General features: G+C 37.2%; 1 protein-coding gene across 2 annotated transcripts; it reads right to left on the bottom strand.

Moving 5' to 3' along the window:
* Window positions 1-24,284, bottom strand: st8sia2 (ST8 alpha-N-acetyl-neuraminide alpha-2,8-sialyltransferase 2). Of its 2 annotated transcripts, none has more exons than XM_041795289.1 (6): window positions 23,910-24,284; window positions 22,537-22,593; window positions 18,303-18,443; window positions 17,950-18,207; window positions 11,418-11,711; window positions 1-6,669 (listed from the first exon to the last, which is right to left on the bottom strand). In XM_041795289.1, the coding sequence occupies exons 1-6, from the start codon at window positions 24,005-24,007 to the stop codon at window positions 6,360-6,362; spliced, it is 1,158 nt and encodes a 385-aa protein (XP_041651223.1). In that variant the 5' UTR covers window positions 24,008-24,284; the 3' UTR covers window positions 1-6,359. The 2 variants fall into 2 exon arrangements, with proteins under 2 accessions (XP_041651223.1, XP_041651224.1); XM_041795290.1 differs by having other exon boundaries at window positions 22,537-22,590.
* Between the last annotated feature and the right edge of the window lie 1,136 nt (window positions 24,285-25,420).

The raw sequence follows: 25,420 nt of genomic DNA, 5'->3' as shown, positions 1-25,420 counted from the left end.
AACCCAGCGTGGACGTCAACTTTTGTTAACTTCTGTTTTTCCTGGGACCACTCTTGTGATTTCCTCGACTCTTTATGTGTTGTAAAGTCTGACCAAATCAGCAACTACTCTGCTGCTTGTGCATGGCTTTTATCTGTGTTTAAAGGACTGGAGCCACAGAGATATGGTTGTCGCTGCTTTACTGATGCCTATATCATGTGGCCCAAATACCTGCCCACTTCTCTCTAAGATTAAACATCAGGGGACCTCATGACATCATACAGTTTCTCTGGCAACTGAGTTTAATGGGAGCTATGCCTGGTTTGAGTCTTCACTCATGTAGAAATGAAGGATTAATCACACTTTAAGATTAGAATATACTTATTTAGTGTCCATCAGTGAGACTGTGCATTCTAATGCAGCAAATTTTGTGTGACAAAGCGTAAAAAAATGTGTTTTTTTGCACACCAAGAATGGACTATTTTCCTTAACTTTCATACCAAATATGTTTCTGTCTACTAACCACTTTATTGTGCATGTGCACTGAATGATCACTGTCCATATATTTGATGTAAATGTCTATTTTTTTACGAAGTGTTGACAAATGTTTTGCTGCTATTTCAGCAAAAGTATTTAAAGGTTTGAATCCAAATTTAAGTGCTGTTGTCAGGTTAGATTAGCTGGTTGTTTATATCAGTGGTTTTTAAAGTGAGGGTCACAAGACACTGAGAGGGGGGTTGCGAGATGCCCTCTAAAAAACAAAGAATATTTTTAAGTGGTTTTAAATTGTGCATTTTACCAATTTTTGTTAAAAAAAAAAACATATGCATACTATTAGTTCAGTTTAAAATAATAACATGGTCATGGTCATTTATGCTTAAATCAAAGTAAGTTTTAAAAAAATCCTTAAAATTGACTGTTCACATGACTGTTATTTAATGTGCATCACTGTGTTCAACTGTCCCTCAACCACCCTTGGGGACACTGGGGGGTCCCCTGTCTCTGGAAGTTTGGAAACCACTGGTTTATACAACCATTTGTTATGAATGTAAATGATCTAAACAGTTTGTTACAGGCTTTCACTATGAAGTTGCCACTGATCTTTGTCAACAACAGAAAGACTACAGATGCAGTTTCAGTGTTTAACATGTTTGAAACATACACTGGCTCATTTAAAAAATGTTCTATCAACTTATGTCAAGTTAAAAATCTAAAATTAGTTCCACAATAACACTATGAATGGCTTACTGACTCATGTAATCAAGACTGTTTCTGTGTACTGGACTGATTCTTGTTTTAAAAATTCTTTATCACTTCAGTTAGATGCAATATCTTGGTTAGACTGAGCAAAAAGAAAAAAAAATCTTATCTCTAAATGTTTTTATCTTGATTCTGAATGTGTAATAAGTACTTCTTAGCTGTGGTTGCTAGTAGGGATTTAAACCAAATCGTCATGAAACCCTCAAATACCTTGCGTTTCAACATCATTGATTTAAATTCAATGCACAGTATTGAACCAAAGGTCTGATTTAAGGAATTAGATGAGGGAAGCATGATTTTATCGGTATAGTCTTGGTATTGGCGGATAAAAGCTATAAAGTTGATTTAGTAATGGCAGGTGTGAAAACAGTAAATAGGTAGTAATTGGAAGAGAAAATGTGCAAGAAAATTCAAGGATCCTGAGAGCTGGACAGGGATGTACTTCTGCATTTGTTAGCTTGATGCTAACACATAGCCTAATGGAAATTGCCTGATATGCTTTTTAGGTTTAGAGACAATCTACTTTACTTGACAACACTAAGTTTAATGCTTGATTAGTTGATTGTTTACATTAAAAGTGGAGAATAGATTGTTCCGGAAGTGAGGCTAAATTCTTACTTTACCTTTTTTTCCCATCTTTTTCACTCAAAACAGTCTGGCTGCAGACTGTTCTTTTCTGAGCGACACTCTCACAGCCTGAGAGGCCATATATCTCAGAATGGAAATATACGCTAAAACTTTCAAAATAAAATTCAGATTAAACTTCCATTTAGGGTAATGTAAGGGCTAGGATACCAAAAGTTAAAAGTCAAAAACCAGATATGCAAAGCGTTTAATATAGCCGAGTTGACAGTCTGCTAATAAGGAAAAAGCTTGTCCTCCATGAAAACATTTTAGCGCTGTAAACAGCTTACATAGCTCTGTTAGCTGCGTGAGTTACGTAGATCACAGAGCTGCGTAACTAAAGCCACGCTCACAAAGCAGCTTAGTAAGCTACGTATCTATTTTGTCTGCATGGCTAAGTTTGCTTTAGCTACATTTGCTAAAGCTTACGTTACTAGAGCTAACTTAGCTATAAATAACAGAGCAAGGTAGCTAACGTAGCTAAAGCTAAGCTCACATGGCAGCTATGTAAGCTACGTAGGTACATTATCCACATAGCTACATTAGTTTGAGCTGCGTTTACTAAAGCTCAGGTTGCTAATGCTAACTCAGCTACATTGGCTTCTGTAGTAATTTTAATTACATAGCTATCGTAACTATGTTAGCTATGATAGCTAACTAAACATAATTTCATCCCAGATTGGACTGCTGATCTTTTTCTTTTATTTGTGAAATGTTTCTTAGTCTGTAATGTTTGCAATGTGGTTATTTTATGAATGTAACTTTGTTTATGAATAAAGTTGAAAAAAAGGTCTAAAACTGCACATGCTTTGCACCATCAAATTACTTTCTTTCTGAGATATACGGTGTCCCAAATGAACGGTCTGGCCATCAAGAGATGTATGGTCTGCAGCCAGACTCTTCTCATTTCACTGGACAGTACTGCTTTCTTCTTATTTTGCTGTTTACTGGTAAACAGCTTTCAGATGCACTATAGCCACAGGCTAATGGTAACATCACATTAAAAATTGGGGCAGGTAAAAATAATGTCAGAAATATTGTTTTGAATGTAGATGGTAGGTTTTTTTTAAGGTACAGTGTGTAAAATTTTGAGTATTAGCAACATCTAACAGTCAGATTGCATTGCTCTCTTCTGACAGTAACCCATGGAGGCGACATTTGTCTTATATGAAGAAAGATTTGTTCCAAGTTAATAGGAATTAAAACAATTTCCTATATTCAGAAAATTAAACACTAAGATAGACCTACTGTAGATATTATCTTTAATTTTTACAATTTTTCAGTGCTGATAGGCGAAATATTGCAGACTGCACCTTTTCAGAAATAATGACAGAAAATTTGAAAAACATCACCCATTCACTGCGTCACTGTATCAGGCAAGCGCTAACATTTGTGGGGTTTTATATCGATATAAACATCAGTACTAGCAAAAATGAGATGGAAATATCAGCCAATCAGATATTGTCAAAAATCCAAAATTGTGCATTCGTACTTAAGATAAGTTCAAAACAATTTTACCATGAACTAAAACCAATGAAGATTGTATTTCCTGTTTTGAATGTGAGTGTTACAGGTGACCTTCTGTTTTAATCCATGCTGTTATTTGACAGTGTTGTGTCTACATGTGCAGCTGGTTCCAAATGACCTCCATAGAATAGAAACAAAAAAAACAACAGTGGTTAGTCCTGCACAACCAATACTAAGTATCCTTCCCAGGGGAAATACACTCTGTATTTTTCACTGTTAGAAAAACTTACTGGCTCTCATGACAAACTGGATACATTTATTGTAGGATGTGAGCAGGAAAAATGTATCATCTAGAAATCTTAATGTAAATCAAACTGTTGACACATTTTTGATATTGTGTATTATAGCTGGCTATTATGACCAGTTGATCTCAGTTTTGTGACATCTTTCATGTCTTTCATTGTGTAGAAATCAGCAGAACCATGTTTGAGCCTGTGCTGTTTCTCTTCTCTCTCTTGTACAGCTCTTCTCTTCCTCTTCAGCTTTATTTTGTCTTGGGTAAATAGTGGAAGAACACTCCTCAAGTAAAGATGCTTATTCTGGACTTTTATTGGGACTGAATCATCAGCTACAGAAAAGTTCCTCTTGTTAAAAGAATCAAAGTGTTTGTGGTAGCTGTTTGAGCACTCGAGCTAATTCATCCTATCCCACATTTAAAGACTAAACACATTAAAAGAGTTTTTGGAAGTTTATTGAAAACAAGCCCCTTCTTGGATCTGCCAGAAGTGTTTTGTGTACCCACAGCTGTTTCCTTAGTTTCCATTTCTATGAAATACTACTGAAATAAAATTGCTTCATTTGGAACAGTAAATCATCTTAAAAGAAACACTGGAGATGCTTTTTTCCCTTTCTTGTCCATTTGTGTATTTTCTGTCATAGAAAAGTACATTCGCTTTGTCATTTCTACACAATTAAAGTGTCCTTGATTAATACTAAACATTTAAAATACAGAAAAATGAGATATACTCAAGTTGTATGTATTAAGACAAGACATACATGCAAAGCTTACATTTGTAGGTTAGAAATTGGACATCAAACATAGATAAGACCCAGTGTTTCAGTCATTACAGCTTCATGTCAGATGTTTAAGAGCAGATCTACATGTCTGTGGAAAGTTCTCTAACTTGTGGCACATACCAGATTCTGGGTTAATTAACTTAATTGTGTTGGTCACAGAATGTTTCTATTTTTGCCAAGCTCAGACGAGCTCGCACAAATAAACCTTTCATTGCCCCAGACTGCTGACGTCTCTGCCACTACTTTCATGTTTATTCTTAACTGGCAGCATAGTAAGGCCAACATGCAAGTCAACAAACGCATCCTGTCAAAACAACACTTCAGTGAACATATCACATGGCTGAAAGCGCATGAGAGGCTACTTGTTGAGCTGCAGGGCTCTCTAAATATTTCAAATATTTGTCTTAATTCTGATAAAAGGAGGCATTTTTTAATTGAAAATACTTAAGACTCTCATCTGAAGAGGAAAACCTAAACACTTGACTAAACTGTAATACTTTTGCTGCGTTAGAGGTTTAAAGTAAAGTTGAATCCAGCCTAACGTCACACCGTGGAAATTAGCTTCACAAGTCAGCCTGTTACTGACCTTAAAATAAACATAAAATTGAGATTCTGCACTGGCTTTAAACAGTCATGTAACTGTAACAGATGCACCATGAACATTTTTATTTAAGGTTGTTAAGGGTCTAAATTTAAAGGGGCAAATGTACTTAATATATTTAGGCACAAAATCTATAAATATACCTATATATCTATGTATAAAGTTAAATACTGACCTAAACACACAATACATTAATCCTAATGTTATTACAAATGAATAAAGGCATACAGGTAATCACCTTCAAAGTTACTGCACAAAGCCGTTCTTGACGGTTAATCAGATTTCGCTTAAAGCACATTATGGGGCTCATTTCTTGTGTTACATTTATAAGAATATCCCCAATACATTCATTAATTAAAAAATGGTTTTCTTACTAAAACAACACAACCACATCCTTTAATAACTCCTCTTGTGCAGAAACAGGGCTGCTGTTTTTGGAGGAAAGATAAAGTAAGCTAACTGTCAGCTAAAAGTCTGAGTAAACACTCTTAGATGAACAGCTGGTGCCCTCCTCTTTCTCTCGTCCCCCCTTGCAAACACCCAACATGCTTTCAGTCTCTCACACATCACTCTGGGTCACCAGTTTCACATGGCAGTTCTGCTGTACTGAACCTTGTTGTTTTCCCTTTGAATGACCTGTTTGACCGTGAACACCCATTAAGGTGCAAAATATGAAGATACAAAATGTTTTCTGTCAGTGGAAAATCTGCTATCACAAGTTGAACATCACATGAATTCTTGAAAAAGATCCTAATCAAACCAGTCTCTAAATAAATGCTAGAAATGTTGTTTATTTTTTGTCTTTTTTTTTCATCATTCTCCCTGATTATTAAGTGCTTCCATCTTGTGGCCCAAGCAGGGACTCACAAGAGCAATTCACTCAGCAGCTCTTCTATTTACTAGCTGGATAAAATTATTAATGGAGCCCTATCATATATCAAAAATTAAAAAAAATATTAATCTGTTTTATCACTGGAGCCAAATAAAACCAGAAACATGTGGTCATTCTCCAAAATTAATAACTTATGACCACACTTAACCCTTTTTGGACTTTAGACAATTTAAATTGTCTGTTTGAAGAAAACAGCAAGCCAAGAGATAGATATGGCAAGATCCATTAACAATATGGACAAAAAAGTTGCATTATTTTACAGATTGCTCCTCAGAAATGTTTTTTTAACCCACCAGAGTCACTATAAGAGCTTTAAATAAAAAATAAAAGTTCATTCCAAGTACCTAAAATAAGTTAATTCAAGTTATGTCATAAAAGTAGGGTACCAAGGAAACTCAAGGAGTTCTCTCAAGGAGTTTCCAGTTAAGAAAGTGGTAAAAATGGACACCATTCATTCATCTAATTTTTCTGGAGCTCCAGTTGTCTCCTCTCTACGTCACAGCTCCCTGTGTGGAGCCGCAGCGCCCCCTGTCTGTGCAAAGCGCTCAGGGTCCTGAACTCCAGTGGCATGGTGTGAGGGCTGGAGCTGGAGGTGTACTCATACTTCAGAGTGTCGTAGTAGTGGTATTTGACCGGTCTGCCCTGTGGGTCGAGGGGGAAGGGCCAGAAGCCATAGAGGTGGATTTCCTCACAGAAGCGAGTGGCCATGGTGTACATCAGGAGCCCTGTGGTTGGACGCTTGATGTGAACGTTGTTTGTTAGCCAGTACCTGTGGACAAAGATGAACAGAGAGATTAGCTGCTGACAGTAACTTAATGATATTCAACTTCTCTACAAGTACAGAAAAAGGAAGAACAGTCCCAAGGTCTCTGGAGCTTTGTGTCAGTGTTCACTTGAAAGCAGCACTTCAATGAGACCTTTCTCTTTGAGTGTTTAAAGTCAGATGTACATCATACTGGAGCATGAGGAGAATTTACAGAGCTTGCACATTGAGATTCTTAGCTGTAGCATAAAAGACAGCTTTTTTCCAAAGAACTTTCTGCTCTCAGCTAAATCAGTAAGTGACTTTTTCCTCATATATTTACTCACTAAAGGAGCTGTAAATATATCCCTCCTCATAAGTTCTTCAGTCATTTTAATAAATTTTTACTTGGTTTTAGACTGGAGCAGCTCACAAATATGACCAGTTTTGATATAGATATTTTCTAATTATTAAGAAGGCAAACCACACAAACTCTATTATTTCAACTTCTTCAATATGATTGCTAGTATCACCTTTTTAAAATATCTCCTTTGATTTTGGATATGAAATTTTTAAATTTAATCTTTGATCTGGGGAAAATCTCTTTTTTTAAATCTTTGCCCAGATGAAGAATTATAAAATGAGAGGTCCTGGTAACTTTGTGGCTTTATTTATGTGCCATATGTAAAATCAAGCCTGTGGGTCCTTTCCAACATGTCATTCCCCACTCTCTAAAGCCAGTTTCCAACTCCATTCACTACAATAAAGGCATAAAAACCCACATCTTTAAATTGTCAAATAAAAGATGATTTAAAGTAATTGTGCGGTGTGTGGTCATTTGAACATGTAACCACTATTTGTCAAATTTTAGGAGAAAGACACTCCTAGAATGATAGAAAGAACACCATTGATTGAGAAATTTTTCCCACAGTATTGGCAGATAACCTACTGAATGTTTCCTAGGAATACATCTCTTGAAGGCTTTATGTTAGATTCGGTAAATGTTGCATGCTTGGCTTAGCATACATGCAACAAAAAACTAAATCAAAGTGGCATTTCCTTTATTTCAGGTGACCTCAATGAGCTCCCTCAGATTTAATGCTCGAGGGCTTGAAGTCCACTTGCCCTGACTTTATTTTTCCCTCTCCGCTCACCAGCTGGTTTCTCTGCCTTGAGGTTTGCACTGTTTGCTCTCTGTGGTTGGTGCTCAAGGTCAAGTTGAAATGTAGAGGTCGCACTATTTAAAGCTGTTCATGTGCCATGAAGGACAAACAGCATGCAGGTTTCTTAGCTGAGCCAAACACTACTGAAGGTGATAAGCATTTTAACAAGCAGGGAAGGTGATCCTTTCTATCAGGGAAATTATCTGATGTGGTGTTAGAGTAACATATTCTCTGTCCTTCACTGCACATGATGAGAATTTAAGGTTCAGCTTTGCTGACAAGGTTAGAGGGGAGTATATCAGACAGCAACCACTGAAAGGACAAAGTTTCATTTCAAAGACCATTTCTAAATAATTCATTTCTCCTGTAAAACCCTGATTTTACAGACTGTTAACCTCAACAATCAGAGCCCAGTTCTTGCCCTTTGGAATACCCTGTGCTAGTTGGGGCATACAAGATTGTATAATTTAGTCAGTGACAAGCGGTAGCTTTTAACAATGCAGGAAAGACCCGGAGAAAAGCCTTATTGTGATGAAAGAGTCGCAGGGATGGCAGAAAAAATTGCAAAGAGGGATTTTGGAAATGCCTAAAGACAGCAGAGGCTGCATACGGAAGATTTGAGAAAAAATACTTTCTCAAAGAAAATCCTCAAATAGGTCTGAAATATATTAACACACATAATGATTAAGAAAGGGCCTGGTGTCACAATAAAACATGCATGATAATTGTTTTTGCTGATTTGCAACAACTGCACCAGACTGTCAACAACAGTTTAATTCTTACAAGCAATCAATATTTTGAAGATAATTTATGCTGTGAAAAAATATCATTTAGTTTTAATAGAGTTCTTAAAAATGTTGAATGTTGAATTGTATCTGCTTAAATTAAATACTTTGTTTACTGCTCTAATTTAAGCTTTATTAGAGTAAGATACCTTTACAATAGTTTATACCCCCATTCAGCACCTCGATACAGTGTCACTGCTGGTTGCCTGGCAAAGTCACAATGACAACAAGACTCTGGAACTTCCCTGCACCCGGTAGTAGATCAACAAGAGGCAGTCAGAGCACGTAACTCCCTGTTAGCTTCCTGGCTGGAGGTAATGAAATGTCAGGCTACACATTGGCTGGTCAGTTAACCTCTGTAGTTCAGAGAGAAATGTCTTAAATAAAGCTCTGGTTTAATTTCAGCCAGGGAGACTATATTTTACACTAATCGTTATTATTTATCATTCATTCCTTTCTGCATGCTCACTCACACGTACTGCTGCCATTGCCTTGGTAGATCAATTGTGTGGCGTCTCACCCTCATCGTTAGCCTATCATATTTCTGCTCTCTTTCTTAATGATTCTCTTCTGCCTTAATTCCTTCGTGAAGCTCTTATGTGTGCCCCTTTACATCTCCATCAACACCCGGTCTTCCCAGAATCATTATCCATCTGGTCTCAGCAAGTCATTAGATATTACCAACACCACCAGTGTCCGGACTTCACAGGGGAAATATCCTGCTGCTGCTCAAAGCAGACATGTGTCGATAACACAATCTCCTCCTGTAGATTCCAAGCACAGTCATATCATGGTACAGTAAATAATCTGTTCTTCATTTGCTTGTCTCTCCTGATGTTACTAATGTTTGATAGACTGGCATGATGGTAAGAACATACATTCATTAGTCCCTGTAAAGTGCTAAATAATCTATATTTTAGGTTTTTTATATGACAGGCCACTGGTTGTGAACCACCAGGCCAAATTTCAGTCATGAAAAACATCTGTTTATCAAATTAGCTTGTTAGCTATGTTCTAGGATGGTGTGGGCATGTCGGTTGAATGAGCCGAAGAAATACAATCCTCTCAAATCTTGGAAAATGCTACAATCTTCTGTCTGCTATACTGCTCTACAGCTCTCCTTTTTATGCCATCAGAGAAACAATCACATTTATGTCATAACAGGCACACAGTCTAGAGTTAGGAAGTCCCAGTTTCATTTTCTCATTCTGTATTTAACACTACAGGTATTCCTTATATCTCATTTTCTGAGTTATGAGAAGTTATATATCTACTCCATTTCCTGGTGTTGCTCTTCAAATTAAAAGTCTTCAATGATTATTAGCATTGGAAGCTTTTATTGCAACAGACCTGGCAGGAATATTGTCTATTGTCGGCTACTTTTCTAAACTTAAGCATCGCAATGATAACAGACAGGAGGGACTGAATTGTGGCTGCTTGGAGAGAGACAGTCACGAGACGCTTTTTTTAATCATCCAGGACTAAAGACAAGTGAAATATGGATTACAACACACCTTCAGTAGGTAAGATGTTTGTTCCTGCTGTGTCTGGTTCAAGTTAAAAATAGAGAAGCACTCCAGAAATTAGCCTTCCCCTTGACCTTATGGTCAACTCAGGTCAGAGCCCAGCTGCTGTTGGGGATTAAATTTACTGTTTTCTGGCACAGATTTCTCCGTTATGATACTTTTAATGAGCCATATGCCCCCATGGCTGATAGACTTGGGAAATTTACCTCACAATGAATAAAAACACAGCATGTCACTAGATGTTAAATTTCAATGAAGACAGGGACATCAACTAACAACAGACTTTATTGAGACGAACTGCTCAGTGATTTTATATTCTATTTTATGTTTAAGCGTAAGGGGGCGAGGTAATGACTCACTACACTGGCTATATTTGCCCTGCCCAAATTAAACCAAGCCAGGAAAGGTGAAAATGTTCTAGCCATCTAAATCAAAAATTCAGTCACACATAGATCGCAGCGTTTTCACATGTTTACAGCAACCTTATTCCAACATAATAAGTGTGTAAAGACACAAAGTTTGGATTTCACTTTACAGGGACTTTAATAAATTCAACGTAAATGCTTAAATCTTTTGTACTAAACCTAGGATGTCCTTTGTCTTTGGTGATTTCATGAAAACATATAACATTTATTTTAAAACACATATGTAAAACATCAGGATGTTATGATTTATGAGCATGTAGGGAGCTGCTATATCCTTTTAAATGTTGCATTTCTGCTTAAATGCTCAATAAAACAATACAATGATCATTAGTGAGCTTTAAACCCAAAAGTAGGCATATTCTTCATGTTAAAGTTAAGCTACTCCTCAGTGTGTTCCCAGTGTTAATGCTGAGCTAATGCTGAGCTAATTTTAGCCTGGCATCAGCTTCTTACTTAAAACAGAAACATTAAAGTGTTATTGATCTTCTCATCTAACTCTCTGCAAGAAAGAGAAACCTCCATTACCTCAAATGTTAGCTATTTGTTCAGGATTGACAGACACATGAACACTTTATCCTGGCACCAGAAAAGAAGACAATAGTTTGTTAGGTCTACTTCGCGCTACCTCACTACTTTGTGATTTATCTCAGAATCAAACACCCACAGGCAAACACATTTCACACCTACAACTCAGCGTGCACCCTGAGAGAGGAGAGACAGCAGCATCCTCTCACTAGCTGTGATCAGCTGTGGTTCTCTGTTTAAAAATAGCCACCTGGGCTGCAGATTAGAGCGTGCCAACCCCTTTGATTCTACCTCTCACAGGTGTTCCTATGAGCCACAGCACACCAGGCGTGATCCTCAGGGGCATCTTACCCTCTGACAGCATGGAGAAGCCTCAGCGAGGGGAAGGCGGTGCGTACATCCACAGTGTGCAGCAAGATGAGACGGAGAGCCCACTCCACACGCTCCTCTCCACCCTTAGCCATAAAGGCGGGGATCCACAGCACGCTGCCACTAAGGCTCTGGAGGCGCTGCAGGAATCGATCCCTCCACTCATCGCTGACCAGGTCCTGGAAGGCCCTCTGCACCACTGACGGGTTCATGGTCACCAAGTTGGTCCGCCAGCCCACGTCTTGATAGTAATCTGCAACTGGTGCCAGATTACACCTGAAGACAAGCAGGAACAGGTCATACAGTTGGAAACTGTTCTATACAACACTGTTTTTCAGCAGGGGTAATAGCAATGTGAACAACCAGAACAGACTCAAACTAACCATGAAATTCTCTTAGAGTCTTTTACTTTCTTTTTTTTTCCAAATCTATATGTATTAGAAAGGAAGAATTTGGATAAGAGTTTGCTTGGGACAGTCAAATTCAGGTTAATTCTTCTAACAGTTTGCCTTGAGGTAATGACTGATCAAGTTATGGTGCACAATTTTGGGTGAAGTTTCTTCTGACTATTTTTTTTCTTAGCATGCAATAAGCAGAGCCTGAAATACACAAATGGCCTTTTGTAAATAAAAGTAAGAAAGATGAGTAACTTAATTAAATACTTTTAAATTCAATCACTGAAAAATCAAAAATAACAAGGTGGTAAAAGGAGTGAAGTTATGAGTAGAATCCAGTTTTCTTTCTAATTCAGTCCTTTTCAAGGAAAAAAATTTCACAGTTATTTAAGAATTTGGCTCTGGATGATTTGTTAAAAAAGAAACTACAGGATATATTTTGGTTTCCAAAGCTTTAGTCAAATATGAACTTTTTAAAAATCCATGTCAGCACATCAAACAGAAAGACAGATAACGCTTCCTTAGAGTGAATCCTGAGTATTGCTGTGAATGTAGATCTTTAATTTAAAAATCTCTACTGTTGTTATCATCCAAGACACTGAAAAATATTTTTTTTTCAAACTCTTTTCCTTGAACGTTAGCTTCAAGTGAAATTTCAGCAGCTGTTTGCTTGAAGCTACTGTGCCATGTCAAGGTGGCTTGGCACCTCACTAAACCAATCTGATTTTGTTTTTGTCCTTCTGCCTCTACTGATGTCCTTCACCCCTTAAAGCCTGTTGTATAATATTTGATACATACTTTAATGATACCTCTATCTAATAATATGATCATAAATTATCAAAAAAAAAACAAACTTCTGAATACAATTAGAAAAACGATAAAAATGCCCTCAAGTGGATTATCAGTTACCAAAAACATCTGATGTATGAGATACAAAAAATATTTATGTTAAATTTATGGAAATTTGGATATCAGTAAAAAGTGAAATAAACATTTCAGTTTCCAAAAATTTGAATTTTCTGGCTATAATTTGTGTTTTCAGGCTTTAATGGGTTACGCTAGAGAAACATTTTACCTTTAAAAATCTTGTACCAAGAGTGAAAGAGAGCAGAAACATGAGCTAAATCCAGTAGAACAGGAGAGGATGGCATTCTGCTTATTAATGTTACCTCAGCCTCAGAGTAAATGTCAGAGAAACCAAAGGAGGTAATTCTCTTCTTAGGGAAATGTCTCTGTTCTCTGTGTGGCAGGTAAACACATTAGGAGTAGATTTAATTTATCAACCTTGTTATTTTACAAATCATTAAAATGGTCATTCCAGCCAAGTTCCAACATCAACCTCACAGCTCTATTACAACTTGTTTAAAGATAATTCAATGTTCTTTCTGAAAACTGCTTTAGGGCCTGAATACAGCCCAAGAATTAAAGCTATGGATATAAAATAACAAAAAAAATATATGAATTATCACATTTTTGGAGGTATAGTTATCAAATGATCGTGGGCTTCATTCACTGATATCATCATAAGATTAATTTTGATCTCAGGAAAGTTCCAAACAAATTAATACATCAGATTCATGATGTGTTTTTAAACAGATGGAGCGCCACTCCTGTCTTCTCTAATTGATGAATTCCATGTGCTCATAAACTGGAAGCTTGCGCAAATTTTTCCATATTAACACTGAGATGCCCCTTTTATACCCATATAAGGGCATGAGACTGCAGAGCTGTGTGAACACATGGATGGCACACAGGATTGAGAAGAGGTAGTAAAGAGATGTCAGTAATCAAATCCAAATAAATTGCAAAAAAATCACACTCTGGACCTAAAGTGCAAGAAATAATGATGGATGATTTAATTATACAAATGCATCTAAAAAAATTGAATATCATTTCAAGTTCATTTTTCCCCCATGATGTACTTCAAAAAATTTCCATATTTCCCATATATTCTAGATTAATCTCATACAAAGTGAACGATTGCATGACTTTTTTGTTCTAATCTTGATGATTACAGCTTATAGCCCACAAAAATCAATTAAGCACTATTTCAAAATATTAGAACATTGTGGAAAAGTCCAACTTGCTAAGGTTTCCCAAGCCTTCATTCTCCCACTATGGTTCAGTACACAAACACAATCATGGGGAAGACTGTTGACTTGACCGCTGTCCAGAGGACAGCCATTGACATCCTTCTAAAGGAAGATAAGCCATATACACACAGACATGTCCAACAAATGGGCTACAAGTGTTGTGCTCTGTGTCGAGCCTCTCCTGAACCATAGAAAACATAATATTTCAATATTTTGAGATATTGGATTCTTGATTTTTGTGAGCTGTAAGCCCTAATCTTTAAGATTAAAACAAAAAGCTTAGAAACATTTACTTTGTATGAGATGGATGTATGGAAGTTGTACTTCTTGTATTAAATCGCAAACAAATTTTTTCACGATATTCCAATTTATTTTAGCACTGTCATCAGAAATCCCACTGTAATACAAAAGAGTCCTTTTTCAAAAGTGAATATGATTTTATGGAAATCTCGACTTATTCTAAAGACCGATGTTGATGAAGGAATTTCATTCTAACACATTTAAAACTCGTGATGCACAATACTGGATCTTTGTCGATAACTGATATACCAATATTTATGAAATAATTTTGTCTGATATTGATACTGATATTTAAATGTAATTAAGACCTAAAACTTCAAATTGTTAAAACAAAACATTTAAAGTTTGAGGATGCAAAAATGTAAAAAAAAAAAAAAAAAAAAAAGTCATTTTTTCAAACACACTTAAAGTGTAAGAAATGATCATGAATAAAGCGAAAGACTTCAGCTGACAAAGGTCAAACTCAACTAACTTATTTGTTCATATGGCCAGAATTTATCGCTGGCAGACTTTAAAAGCTAAAATATCTGTTGTAGATAATGGCAGGATTTTTCCTATTTGCCAATAGGGATCATTCCTTTTCTATGCTAATATCTGCTAATACCAATATCAAACTGATAATATTGTACATCCTTATTTTAAACCCCCGTGTGAAGCTAGTTTTTAAAATTGATTTTAAGTGTTTGATGAAAAATTCCTGCTAACATGCTTAGTTTATGTTGAGAATTTTTTATTTTGCAGTTAAGATCAAACACTGTATTGCTTAATTAAAAGTTGATCATATATAAGTCATGTATTTTTGCATATGATTTAAAAATATAAAAGTGCTAAACCAATGAAAAGAAAAAATACATTTCTTAATGATATGCTATTGTGTTTTAATTAATTCAGCAAATATGAGTGCTGATGAGTGCAACATTAATCTATCATGTCAAAACAGCACTCAAATGTGCCAAAGGATTTTTTTTGTGTTCTTAGATATTGTTCTTAGCTAAGAACAAACACAGATAAGGAAACTGTTGAATGTGTGGGGTTTAAGGACAAATTTCCTCATAAGAAGAGTTAAAACATGAGGCCTGTTAGCTTCACTGTGTTTAAACCTTGTGATGTCTAACAATATTCTGTAATAGCAGGGGTAGTTAAGAAAAATTCAAGCAGAAAACCTTGAGAATGTGACCAATCAATCAGCTGACTGAAATTTTTTCTTAAAGAAAATGTATTCTAGTGAATTGCCTTTATAAACTATGATTCTGTGAAAATACAGTGTAAAAACCAGGTGTACGATAGAGAACTACATTCAGCCGAGACATTATCTCTCAATCTGACAGGCTAATACTGGAGCAAATTCCTCAGCTTCTCAAAATGCCACATCCTCTGTCGTCTGCCATCAGCCCACAATTACCGCCCTGCCCCAGCTCCATTATCATGCTGCTGGAATCTGGAAATCATGACCTCTCCTCATCAGTGGAAGATCGCAGCAGCACGCACGGAAGATACGCAGACAACTGAATCAATTTCACAATAAGAAAAGAGACATGCAAAGATTCAGAGGCTTATTCAGCTATTGATCAAACAGCTCAATGAGGTGCCACTGCAGACAGCTTCTTCCTGCTCCATTTACACAACAACATTAATGCCACAGCTTTATGAGAGGATGTTTCTCACAGTAAACACCTCTGCATTTACCGCATGTTTTGTTAGATTGCTTCATCTATACACAGGATCCCAAACACATTACTTCTCATTTTGCATTCACCATTAATACAGTGCAGACAGATTTATTATCCTTGTATGCCAAGTATGAAAATCTGTAAATAATCCTCTATTTTGCTTTAACCCAAACACAAAACCGCAGCGACAGACGGCTTTTTGGTAAGAAATCTCCAGCAAATGAGAGCAGGACCTCTGAGAGTGTTTCTGAGTGAGGCAAAAATGTTTTTGCTGCATAGAAGAGCTTTCCAAAATGTCACTTTTAATGTATAATTGTGCATTTGCTCTCTGAGTGGCTGTTCCTGGCATTAAATCCGTAAAAAGCTTTGACAGGGTGTACAAAAGTCCAATCATTATATTTCTAGCTGTGTGAGGTACAAGGTAGATTTAAAGAAAAAACTTGAGAAATGGATCTTTCCACTATGACTTATAATTTAAAGAGTAACCAAAGTAACTCAGCTAAGTTGCATCTACTCTGAAACTTTCAAAAATGCCCCAACATCTATCAGTCTTAACTGCTTTTTTAGGTGTGATTATTTGTCATAATTTCATTACCATTCAGGGTGAACGATCAGGAGCTACCTCAGTGTGAAACAGTGATATATGGTCATGTAGAACACAAAAGTTTGTATGTTAATCAACCCCGTTTTACGAATAACTTATAACCTTATATATTATAACCCTATAACCTAAATAATAGTTTATTTGCGATCTCAGCTGACGGCACTACAATAACCACAATCAACAACATCTTGTTTTTATCCTGGAAATGGCCACATTCTACTTATATTATTGAATTTGACAGTTGTTTTTCAACAAAAGATGGTTTGCATGGGAAAAAGACGATATAGATAATGTAGGTGACATTACATTACATTATATAAACATGGTTTATTCGTAATCAGGGCATCAGTTTGGGACTATAAAGAAAAAAGGAAAAACTAAATGGAAATTCAAACTCAAAATTGTTCTGTGACACACAGTAAATAACAATGACCAGGACTTTTTTTTTGCACAGAGCTGTTCTGTTATTTACCAAAAAGTCCTTGCACTTTTTTGTTGGGCCATTGCTCAATCAGTTCTTGTCTGCAGTGACACAGAGGACCACACCACAGGCTTTCTGGCTCTCTTTCTCTTCAATATGAGCTAATCAGGCCATCTCCTGCTTTACCAACAGCTGAACAGCCTGCCATTGGTTGTCACAGCTCAGCACAAAGCAGTGTGGGATACAAAATGGTGTTTAGCATTAGCTGCTAGCAGCAGACACAATCAACAATGGATTAAAAAATTGATAAAAAGTCTATAAACATCCCAAAATGTCACCCAACTGCCAGGCTCTCTAGAAGAGCTTCAGTAAGGAATTCAAAGGCATTGAGAGCATTATTGTAACGGCAAAACGGCAACCTTCAAGAGGGAAAAGAGTAAGTAACTAAATTTGACGTTCAAAAGTTATGTTTCTGTAAACTGTGTTAATTCTTGTCATATACCAAAAAGTATGTCTCAGAGGGGTAAACAGCAAAACAATGGCAAATGTTCATGTAAAAGACAGGATCTTGGTCACCAACACTTAATTTCCTACAATGCTAGAGGTTTACAGCAACATCTCTGACTGGTAGAGCCTTGAATTTTGGTTGACTGCCGTGAGTGAAGCTAACAGTTGTAGAAAGGAAGGCAGTAACTGCTGAGTTCTGTGGTGATTAAAGTTACTACATACATCACTTTGTACCAGATCAGTAAGTTGAAATTTATCAAAAAATTCAGTTGCTGCAGATGGTTTCAGCCTGGAGATGGCAGTTGCTATGCACATTTTTCTACACAAAATTTTTAAGGATCAATTCAACTACTTTTAGTTGAAATGTCAAGGTTTAGACTCTAATTGATTAACAGCACAACTAAATCCCCAGATAAATAGATTTTCACCTGTAAAAGTGGTCTGAGTGTTTAGTTAGTGATAAAATCGGCCTGAGCTAAACCACTTCAAGTCAACTTCTACCACTGAAATCAGTGAAAAAATACCTGATAACAAAGTCGTGAGAGTCGATCTCTGCTCCACAGCTGCTGTTCAGCAAGATCCCAGAGTTTCCCACAATAGCACAGCGCCTGTGATGCTGATTCTTCATGGGGGACGCAGTTGGCAGAAGACGGTAGAGATTCTCTGAGATGTTTGTGGTGCTGTGGCGATCGAATACATAGTGGATGATATCTCCGGGTTTCAGCGTGCCCTTCAGAATAGAGATGTCTCTCTCTGGATCAAGGAATCTCAGAATATTCTTCCTGTTTGAAGAGAAGTATAAAACTGAGTCATACACAAGGCTGTTTAGTGGGGTGTAAAAATATGGTGAGAAAATGATGCAGAGTGATGAGAGTGCCTGATGAGTTTGGAGAGCGTTTTGTTGAAGGTCCAGCTGTTTGATGAGAGCCTGGCAGTGTTATTGCAGCTTGGATTGAGATGGTTTATGTCTTTGCTCAGGTTCGTCAAAGCAGTTGGATCCACGTGTGCTGTGTTCTTCCTAAATGAGAGGGAAAGTCATATAATTACAGGCTCAAAAGATAAAATCAATAGACAACAAAAGCTTTTTAACAAGGTTAATGTGTGGAGTAAACATCCTCTGCTTCTTTCTGTTTAAGTTCTCCTGTTCAACCTTTTTGTCATAGTTACAATAGTTTGCCATTTTTTGTGTGATTATGGAGCTCTCTTAGACTCATTTGTGATCATGAAAGTAGAAACGTTAGTAGAATTAAACTCAGCTAATTTACTCTTGTACAAACATTAAGAACTTAATTAACCTCAGTCTGAAAACTGCATGCCAGTTTTGCTTGTTCTTTATTCCACTTCAGCCTGCCAACTCATGTTTGTATGTTTTGAAATGATAACTGCAGCAGCAGTTTGAGTTTGGCATTGAGGCTGCAGGCCTACAGGTGGATGCTGGGGGTGGTGGGGCTGAAAGCAAGATTGAAAGAACCGGTGCCAGGCAGCACTGGCACTGACACAGCAGTGGGAAGGAGAGGCCTTGCAGCTTAGATCGACCGCCAGTCAGGGAGGATGTACTGGTCAGGTGATTGTGGATAATGAAGCAAGTCAAGTGTGAAATCAGTGCAGGTCTAGCTGCATGCTTGAACTAGCTTGCAGGTATTCCTCGATATTTAGAGAGATATTACTCTTTTACAATTTTTAAATTTCAACATGAATGTTGTAAAGATTTAAGCAGAATCAATTCCTGTTTAAACAGTATTGACACAAAAAAGTCCCAGGTACCAAGTGTTGGATGCATTCTTGAAAATAAGAAAAAAATGTACATGTAAATATACCCATATAAAAAGTTCATTATCTGATTTATGATTATGTAACCAGCATAATCTGATATGATTTATCAGATTAAGGCAGTTATCAAATTATCAAAAACCAAATTCATAAATTTATCTTTTTCACAGTTATCTGTTTTAATCAGTTCAGTTCTATTGTTTAATCTGTTTTCTCATGATAAACATCAGGCTTCAGAGCTGTAGCAGGACTGCTTGGAAGCAGCAATTTTGGAGAGGTGCTTAAATGAATATCATTCATCTCCTAGATGGTGGGAAATCAAGAAATGGTGGAATACTTAGAGTGTCAACAAAAAATGAGGTTACAAGAAGTTATAGATAGTGAGCAAAAGGTGGACAAGCTCAACAGAATAAAAAAGCCAGTGGTGGTTTTGCCGTTTTATGGACATACTTGTGGAAAGAAATCCAACTACTGATAAACTAAAGTGAAGGAGTTTTTTCCCCTGATATGTCGACTGTAAACATAGTCAAGATGTATGAATAAGTTTGTATGGGTTGAAGCAGAATCAAACTACCTCAACTTAAGTTTTTGTCTTTTTTCATCCGCATTCCTCAAACTTTTAAGTGGTTTCAAAGGACTTAAGTTTAAGGTCGGTGCTACAGCTAGATTCTATTTTTTTACACTAGAAAAGAATGTGTTTTTTGTGTTATTGTAAGCACTTTCTCAGGATTGTCTAAGTGAACCACACTGCTGTCAATCCTGTGGTTAATCAGGTGAAAGTTTTGATTTGAAAGTATAAGACCAATACAAAATAAGCCAATTTTTATTCAGTGCTCAACAGAGCTCACTGTCTGTCACAACAATGTTTCTGTGTTTTTGAGGCTTTAAAGAAGACAGATGAAGCTTGGATTAAATGCCAAGAAACAGAAATAACGTTATGCTTTTAATTATTGAATTTCTATATTTAAAAAAAGGAATACATCAATTATTTATTGTAACATCATTTTTGTCTTGTTTGGGTCTGTTTCCAAATCAAATAGGCACACAATAAGAGGAACAGGTACATTGTAGTGCAGGACACGTGGTGTTCTATACATTTAAAATGTGTTAATATATTGGTATCAGAAGTGGTAATAATGAGTTTGTAAATGTCAGCATATCTGCAGAAATATACTATTGCAGAAATATACCATCCCTAGTATCAATATAGATATGCTGGATTAAGCACAAGAGCTCAAATTCATCAGTAGTGCTTAAGTAGGTCTTCACATTAAAGTCCCTGTAAAGTGAAATCCAAACTTTGTGTCTTAACACACTAGATATGTTGGAATAAGGTTGCTGTAAACAAGTGAAAACACTGAGATCTAGGTGTGACTGAATTTTGGATTTAGACCATTAGAAAGTTGTTTACCTCTTTCCTGGTTTGGTTTAATTCGAGCAGTGAAAATATAGGGGCCCATGACATCACCTGTCTTAATGGGGAATTTCCCAATTACGAATAATTGTTAGCTGATGTTACTGCTTACAGTGAAAGTTAACAGCTGGCATATGCCTTGCTTTGTTCATTGTGAGGCAAATTTTACAAATTTATCAACCATGGTGGCCTACGGGTCATTAAAAGTATCATAACAGAGAGATTTGTACCAGAAAACAGTAAATTCAAATCCCAACTTCTGTCTCTTTGCTCTGGCTCAGAGCCAGGCAGCTGTGCTCTGATCAGAAGTATTTTTCAAAGTATGAGAGGATTGTATTTCTTGTAAGTGGGTGTGGTTTCAGTTCATTCAAACGACACACCCACATCATACTAGAGCAGATATTACTGCTTCATTTTTCATGACTTTGAAGCTTAATTTTATAAACTTAGGTTTTTCATGACTGAAATTTGGCCCGGTGGTTCATAACACAGTGGCCTGTCATATAACAAACACTACATAACGGTTTAGAGGGACTTTAAACTTCAAGTTATACAACTACAGGGGACCTTAGAGGAAAGTCCACAAGACAGCACTAGGAAAGTCAGTTTTACATATCAAATGGACAGGGTTGTTGTATTACAAATAACATTTGCACATTCAGTGGCAGCTAAATCTTGGACTGAAGTCCTGTATTTATTTTAAAAGCTTCATTTTTTTTTGATACAATCAATCATTAAAACAGATGACTGCACCATTTTACATGAGACAATGTAGCGTATCAAGAAATAAAAATCTAAACATCCTTACCTTGAACAACTTGACTACCAAGGGAGCAGATTATTGTTATTCTCAAGAGCCACTTAGACCTATTAAATATATAAAGCCTTTAGCACAAGGTACTACACCTATATTTACATTTTTAAACTCAATTTAATCAGCTAAACAGTAGAAGGAGATTCAATCTACTTCTTCAATTCAATGAACGGAAGTTTCTTTTTTAGTCTATTTTAGTTTCTTTAATCTCTATTTTCATGCATTTTGTGATGCTTCTAAAGAGTTTTACTAAAAATCAAATTTCTAATTTCTAGCAAAAAAGGGAACATGTATGAGAAAAATAAACTTATAAGGAAGAATTTTTGTCTGGTTGTCTTCATGTTTATAATTTTCTGATATCTAAAATTTACATGAGGGCCACTTTAAGTAGGAGGGGCTGCATGTGCTCCCTGTTCTATCAGGTTGGTGATGAATTTCTTTAGCTTTAATGTGTCTTTCTGTATTTACAAGCAAAGATTAATCTCAGTATCAGCTCAAACACAAACTAAAAAGCATCTGTATCCTGTTATCTGGCAGCATTACTCACGTTTTTCCCATTTTAACCAGCTAGAGCAGTTAAATGATACTGACACGATTACATGACTAAAACTAATTTAATAATTAAGGAAAACACTCATGGAAGCAATTTTCTGCATGAGTAGGAATACATTAATACATTTTAGTGATATTACTCATGCCCAATTAATGAATAATGAAGGACTTTTAAATGTAATACTTTATTTATATGTTAACCTACAAATCAAAATATCTGATTACGTCCTACAATGCTGCTTTCAAACAGCATACATTCTGCTTTGCTTGGGGTTTACAATACCGTATCACAGTTATTATCATGCTTTTTTGGGGCAGATGTGTTCAGAGTCACATGGACTCCACTACATTGATGGGAATGTATTTATAGCAGATGTCCTCCTGCTGTAAAAAGTAATGAGACACTCACTGTGAATGAGTCAGTGTTTTAGAGCTGCAAAAGAATCAAACAGCCAGTGCAAACTGAAAATAATACAGAAACACCAGCGAGCTCCTTACGAGTGATCTCCTGGATGTATATCTATAGGTGGTCATGTGTGTGGAAATAATTGGATTTCAGACCTGTGTGGTTTAGGGATGAGCAGGTGCAGGTTTGTCTTCTTGGAGTGTCCTGTACTTCTGGAAAAGAAAAAAAAAGATTGAATTATGAACCACATCAGCAGCCTTAATTATCGCTTCATGATGGACAGAAGCCTCCCATCCTTCCTGTAATCGTATCATGGAAGTATAAATGTGCCCACTCTCTTTGAAACTGTACTTCCATCTTTTAAGACAGAATGAAGGTGAAAAGCGAGCATCACTGTATTTTTAGAGCAATCCACTGTGGGCCCATTTGCTGATGTAATGAGGAGAAATGTGGCCTTAATGGACTCCCATTATACTGAAACGAGGATTTCTTTTCACAGGGGTGTTGGATAAGCCAGCCAGGGTGCATTTACAGTAAAAGGAAAAAAATCTGAATGTGCATTCATTTTTTTCTGCAATAAATGACCTTGATCTCATTGTATAAAATAGAGACATGAATATGTGTAAATGAAGAAATGAGGAATCGAACCAGAGCATGGACAGAGAGGCCAGGATCTCTTTTCACTCTCGTTTCACAACCTTGGTGCACTTAAATCTAATAAAATTACAACACTGAGCCACATTTATGCAGAAGTGGAATTGGTTCTGGTTCTTTTCCCTCAGCGGATCACAAAAGAATATGACCTCATTATGAAATGATCCACAGCCGGGTAATTGCATTCAAAACAAACTGTTCTTTCTGCTGAGAGGGCATCTAAAAACCCTCACAGAGAGACAGAGAGACACAGAGAGAGTCATTTCAAGCTTCTTGAGGTTCCACAGTAGGAGGATGCTGAGATCTGGATGGCTTCCCTTGTAACAGAGGTGTTTGGTTCTAAATTAAGATTGTGTTTTCTTGCAGGTCAAATCCAAGTGGGGCATGTGTGAGAGAGAGTTGGAGGATTTCTGCTGCACTGCTCAACATTTCAAAGTCTGAGAATGGGATAGAAAAAAAGGAAAAGGAAGACCTCTTTTGTTTCCTATCTGTTGCCCCTCCTCTCCCTCGTCCATATGTCTCTCTCTCTCTCTGTCCCTGTCTGTCTCTCTCTTACACACAGGCTTCACTTTACTCTCTCATAGTGTAAACGTATCCTATCGCGCATGCAGGCTGCTGCAAGACAAATAGCCTAATCCTTGGAGACCCTGGCAGGCTGCTGTCTGAACAGCTGCTACCGCTGCTGCACCCAAGTGTTACAAATGTACAAACGAAGCATACTTACCCCACATAGAACTCCAAACTCATATTAAATTCAGATAAACTCATTTATATGACTAGTTCCCAACACTTAGCATATCCCGGGCTGAGATAAACCTGCCGAACAATGCACTCGCACAGACTGAGCGTGGGGAAAACACGGTGGGCTACTTACGCAGTTTCTTCCTCCACTTCTGCAATATCACCGATGATCAGGAACACCACCAGCAGCGTTACAAAGGCGAAGAGCAGCGTGCGGAACACAAGCGGCATGGCTGAGGGGGAGGCTACAGCCGGGGGAGTCCCTCCTTCCAGAGAAACACAGAGCTACATTAACCTGCCTGTGTTTTCCATTTAGAGATCGGGTATCGGCTCACTCATATCTCCTATTGTTCTTATCGCCGAGGCTGCGGTCCTTGAATCCCCCACTCCCCTCACACTGTCTCTGTGTGTTTCCTGACGGGTCGATGCTGCTGTCGTCTTCGCTGCTCCCTCTATTCCCCAGTCAAACTTTGAAAGCGTGCACCTACACAGCCTGCCATGGAGCAGCGAGATGTAGACCACATGCAGCCTTAAAGGAACAGGAGCCAGATCTTCATCTCCACCGTCAGCCGGCTGGGTCACACTCTCCAGGTGTTGTTCTGCAGTGTAGAGAGAGCAAAAGGCTGATGTGTAAGGCTGGTAAGCCCACACTCACTACCCAAGCAAAAAAATGTGTTTTATAGAACTGTGCTCCAAGTAGCCAAGATGTTGTGATCTTTTTTTAACAGATTTGATTACTGGTAATACAAGTTAAAGCTCCTGTGAGGGGCTTTTGGTTTGTGTGGCACCCCCCTGTGGACGAATCATCTTATTGCTTCACGGATCCTGGCCTGTAAAGCCAGGCTTCATGAAAATCTGGCTACATCGCTACAGCCACTCTCACAGATCGCTCATCTAAGACGCCGTATATCTCAGAACAGTAATACACGCTGAAACTTTCCAAAAAAATCAGAGGCCAAAGCCTCACCTGCAAAACCCTTTTACAAAATGTTTAATAAAACCACGTTAAGAGTCTGCTTACAGGAAAAAAACTTATCCTCCATGAAAACACTCTACACAGCCTGCATAGCTTACGTAGCTCCGTTAGCTGCATAACATACGTAGCTATCTAGCTAACAAAGCTAAAGCTAGGTTTACAAAGCAGCTATGTAAGCTTCACTGTCTTTGTAGCTATGTTAGCTTTAGTTTTGTTTTCTAAGCTTACATTGCTTATTGTTTATTGTTTATTGTTTATTGGGATCCCCATTAGCATTAGCACATGGCTGCAGCTATTCTTCCTGGGGTCCAGAACATAAAATAGTTTACCAAAGCTAACTTTGCTATTGATAACAAAGCTACTTAGCTAATGAACTCCATAACTAATGTCTATGTGAGTAACGTAGCTAAAGCTAAGCTCACAAATCAGCTATGTACTAGTATGCTTTCTACATAGCTATGTATGGTCTAGCTTTGTTTGCTAAAGCTCTTGTTGCTTAAGCTAACTTAGCTGCATTGGCTTGTGTAGTTTTGTAAATTCTGTAGCTAGAGTAGCTATGTTAGCTTCCAACTAAGCTCAAACAAGCTACTGTTTGTGTAACTTCTTCTAAAACTGTTCAATACATAATTTAATCACAGATTAGACCTCTGACCTTGTCTCTATTTATT

Source organism: Cheilinus undulatus, linkage group 9, assembly GCF_018320785.1.
Source record: "Cheilinus undulatus linkage group 9, ASM1832078v1, whole genome shotgun sequence".
Taxonomy (NCBI): domain Eukaryota; kingdom Metazoa; phylum Chordata; class Actinopteri; order Labriformes; family Labridae; genus Cheilinus; species Cheilinus undulatus.
Note: the sequence above shows the minus strand (reverse complement) of the source record. Positions and strands in the feature narration are given on the sequence as shown.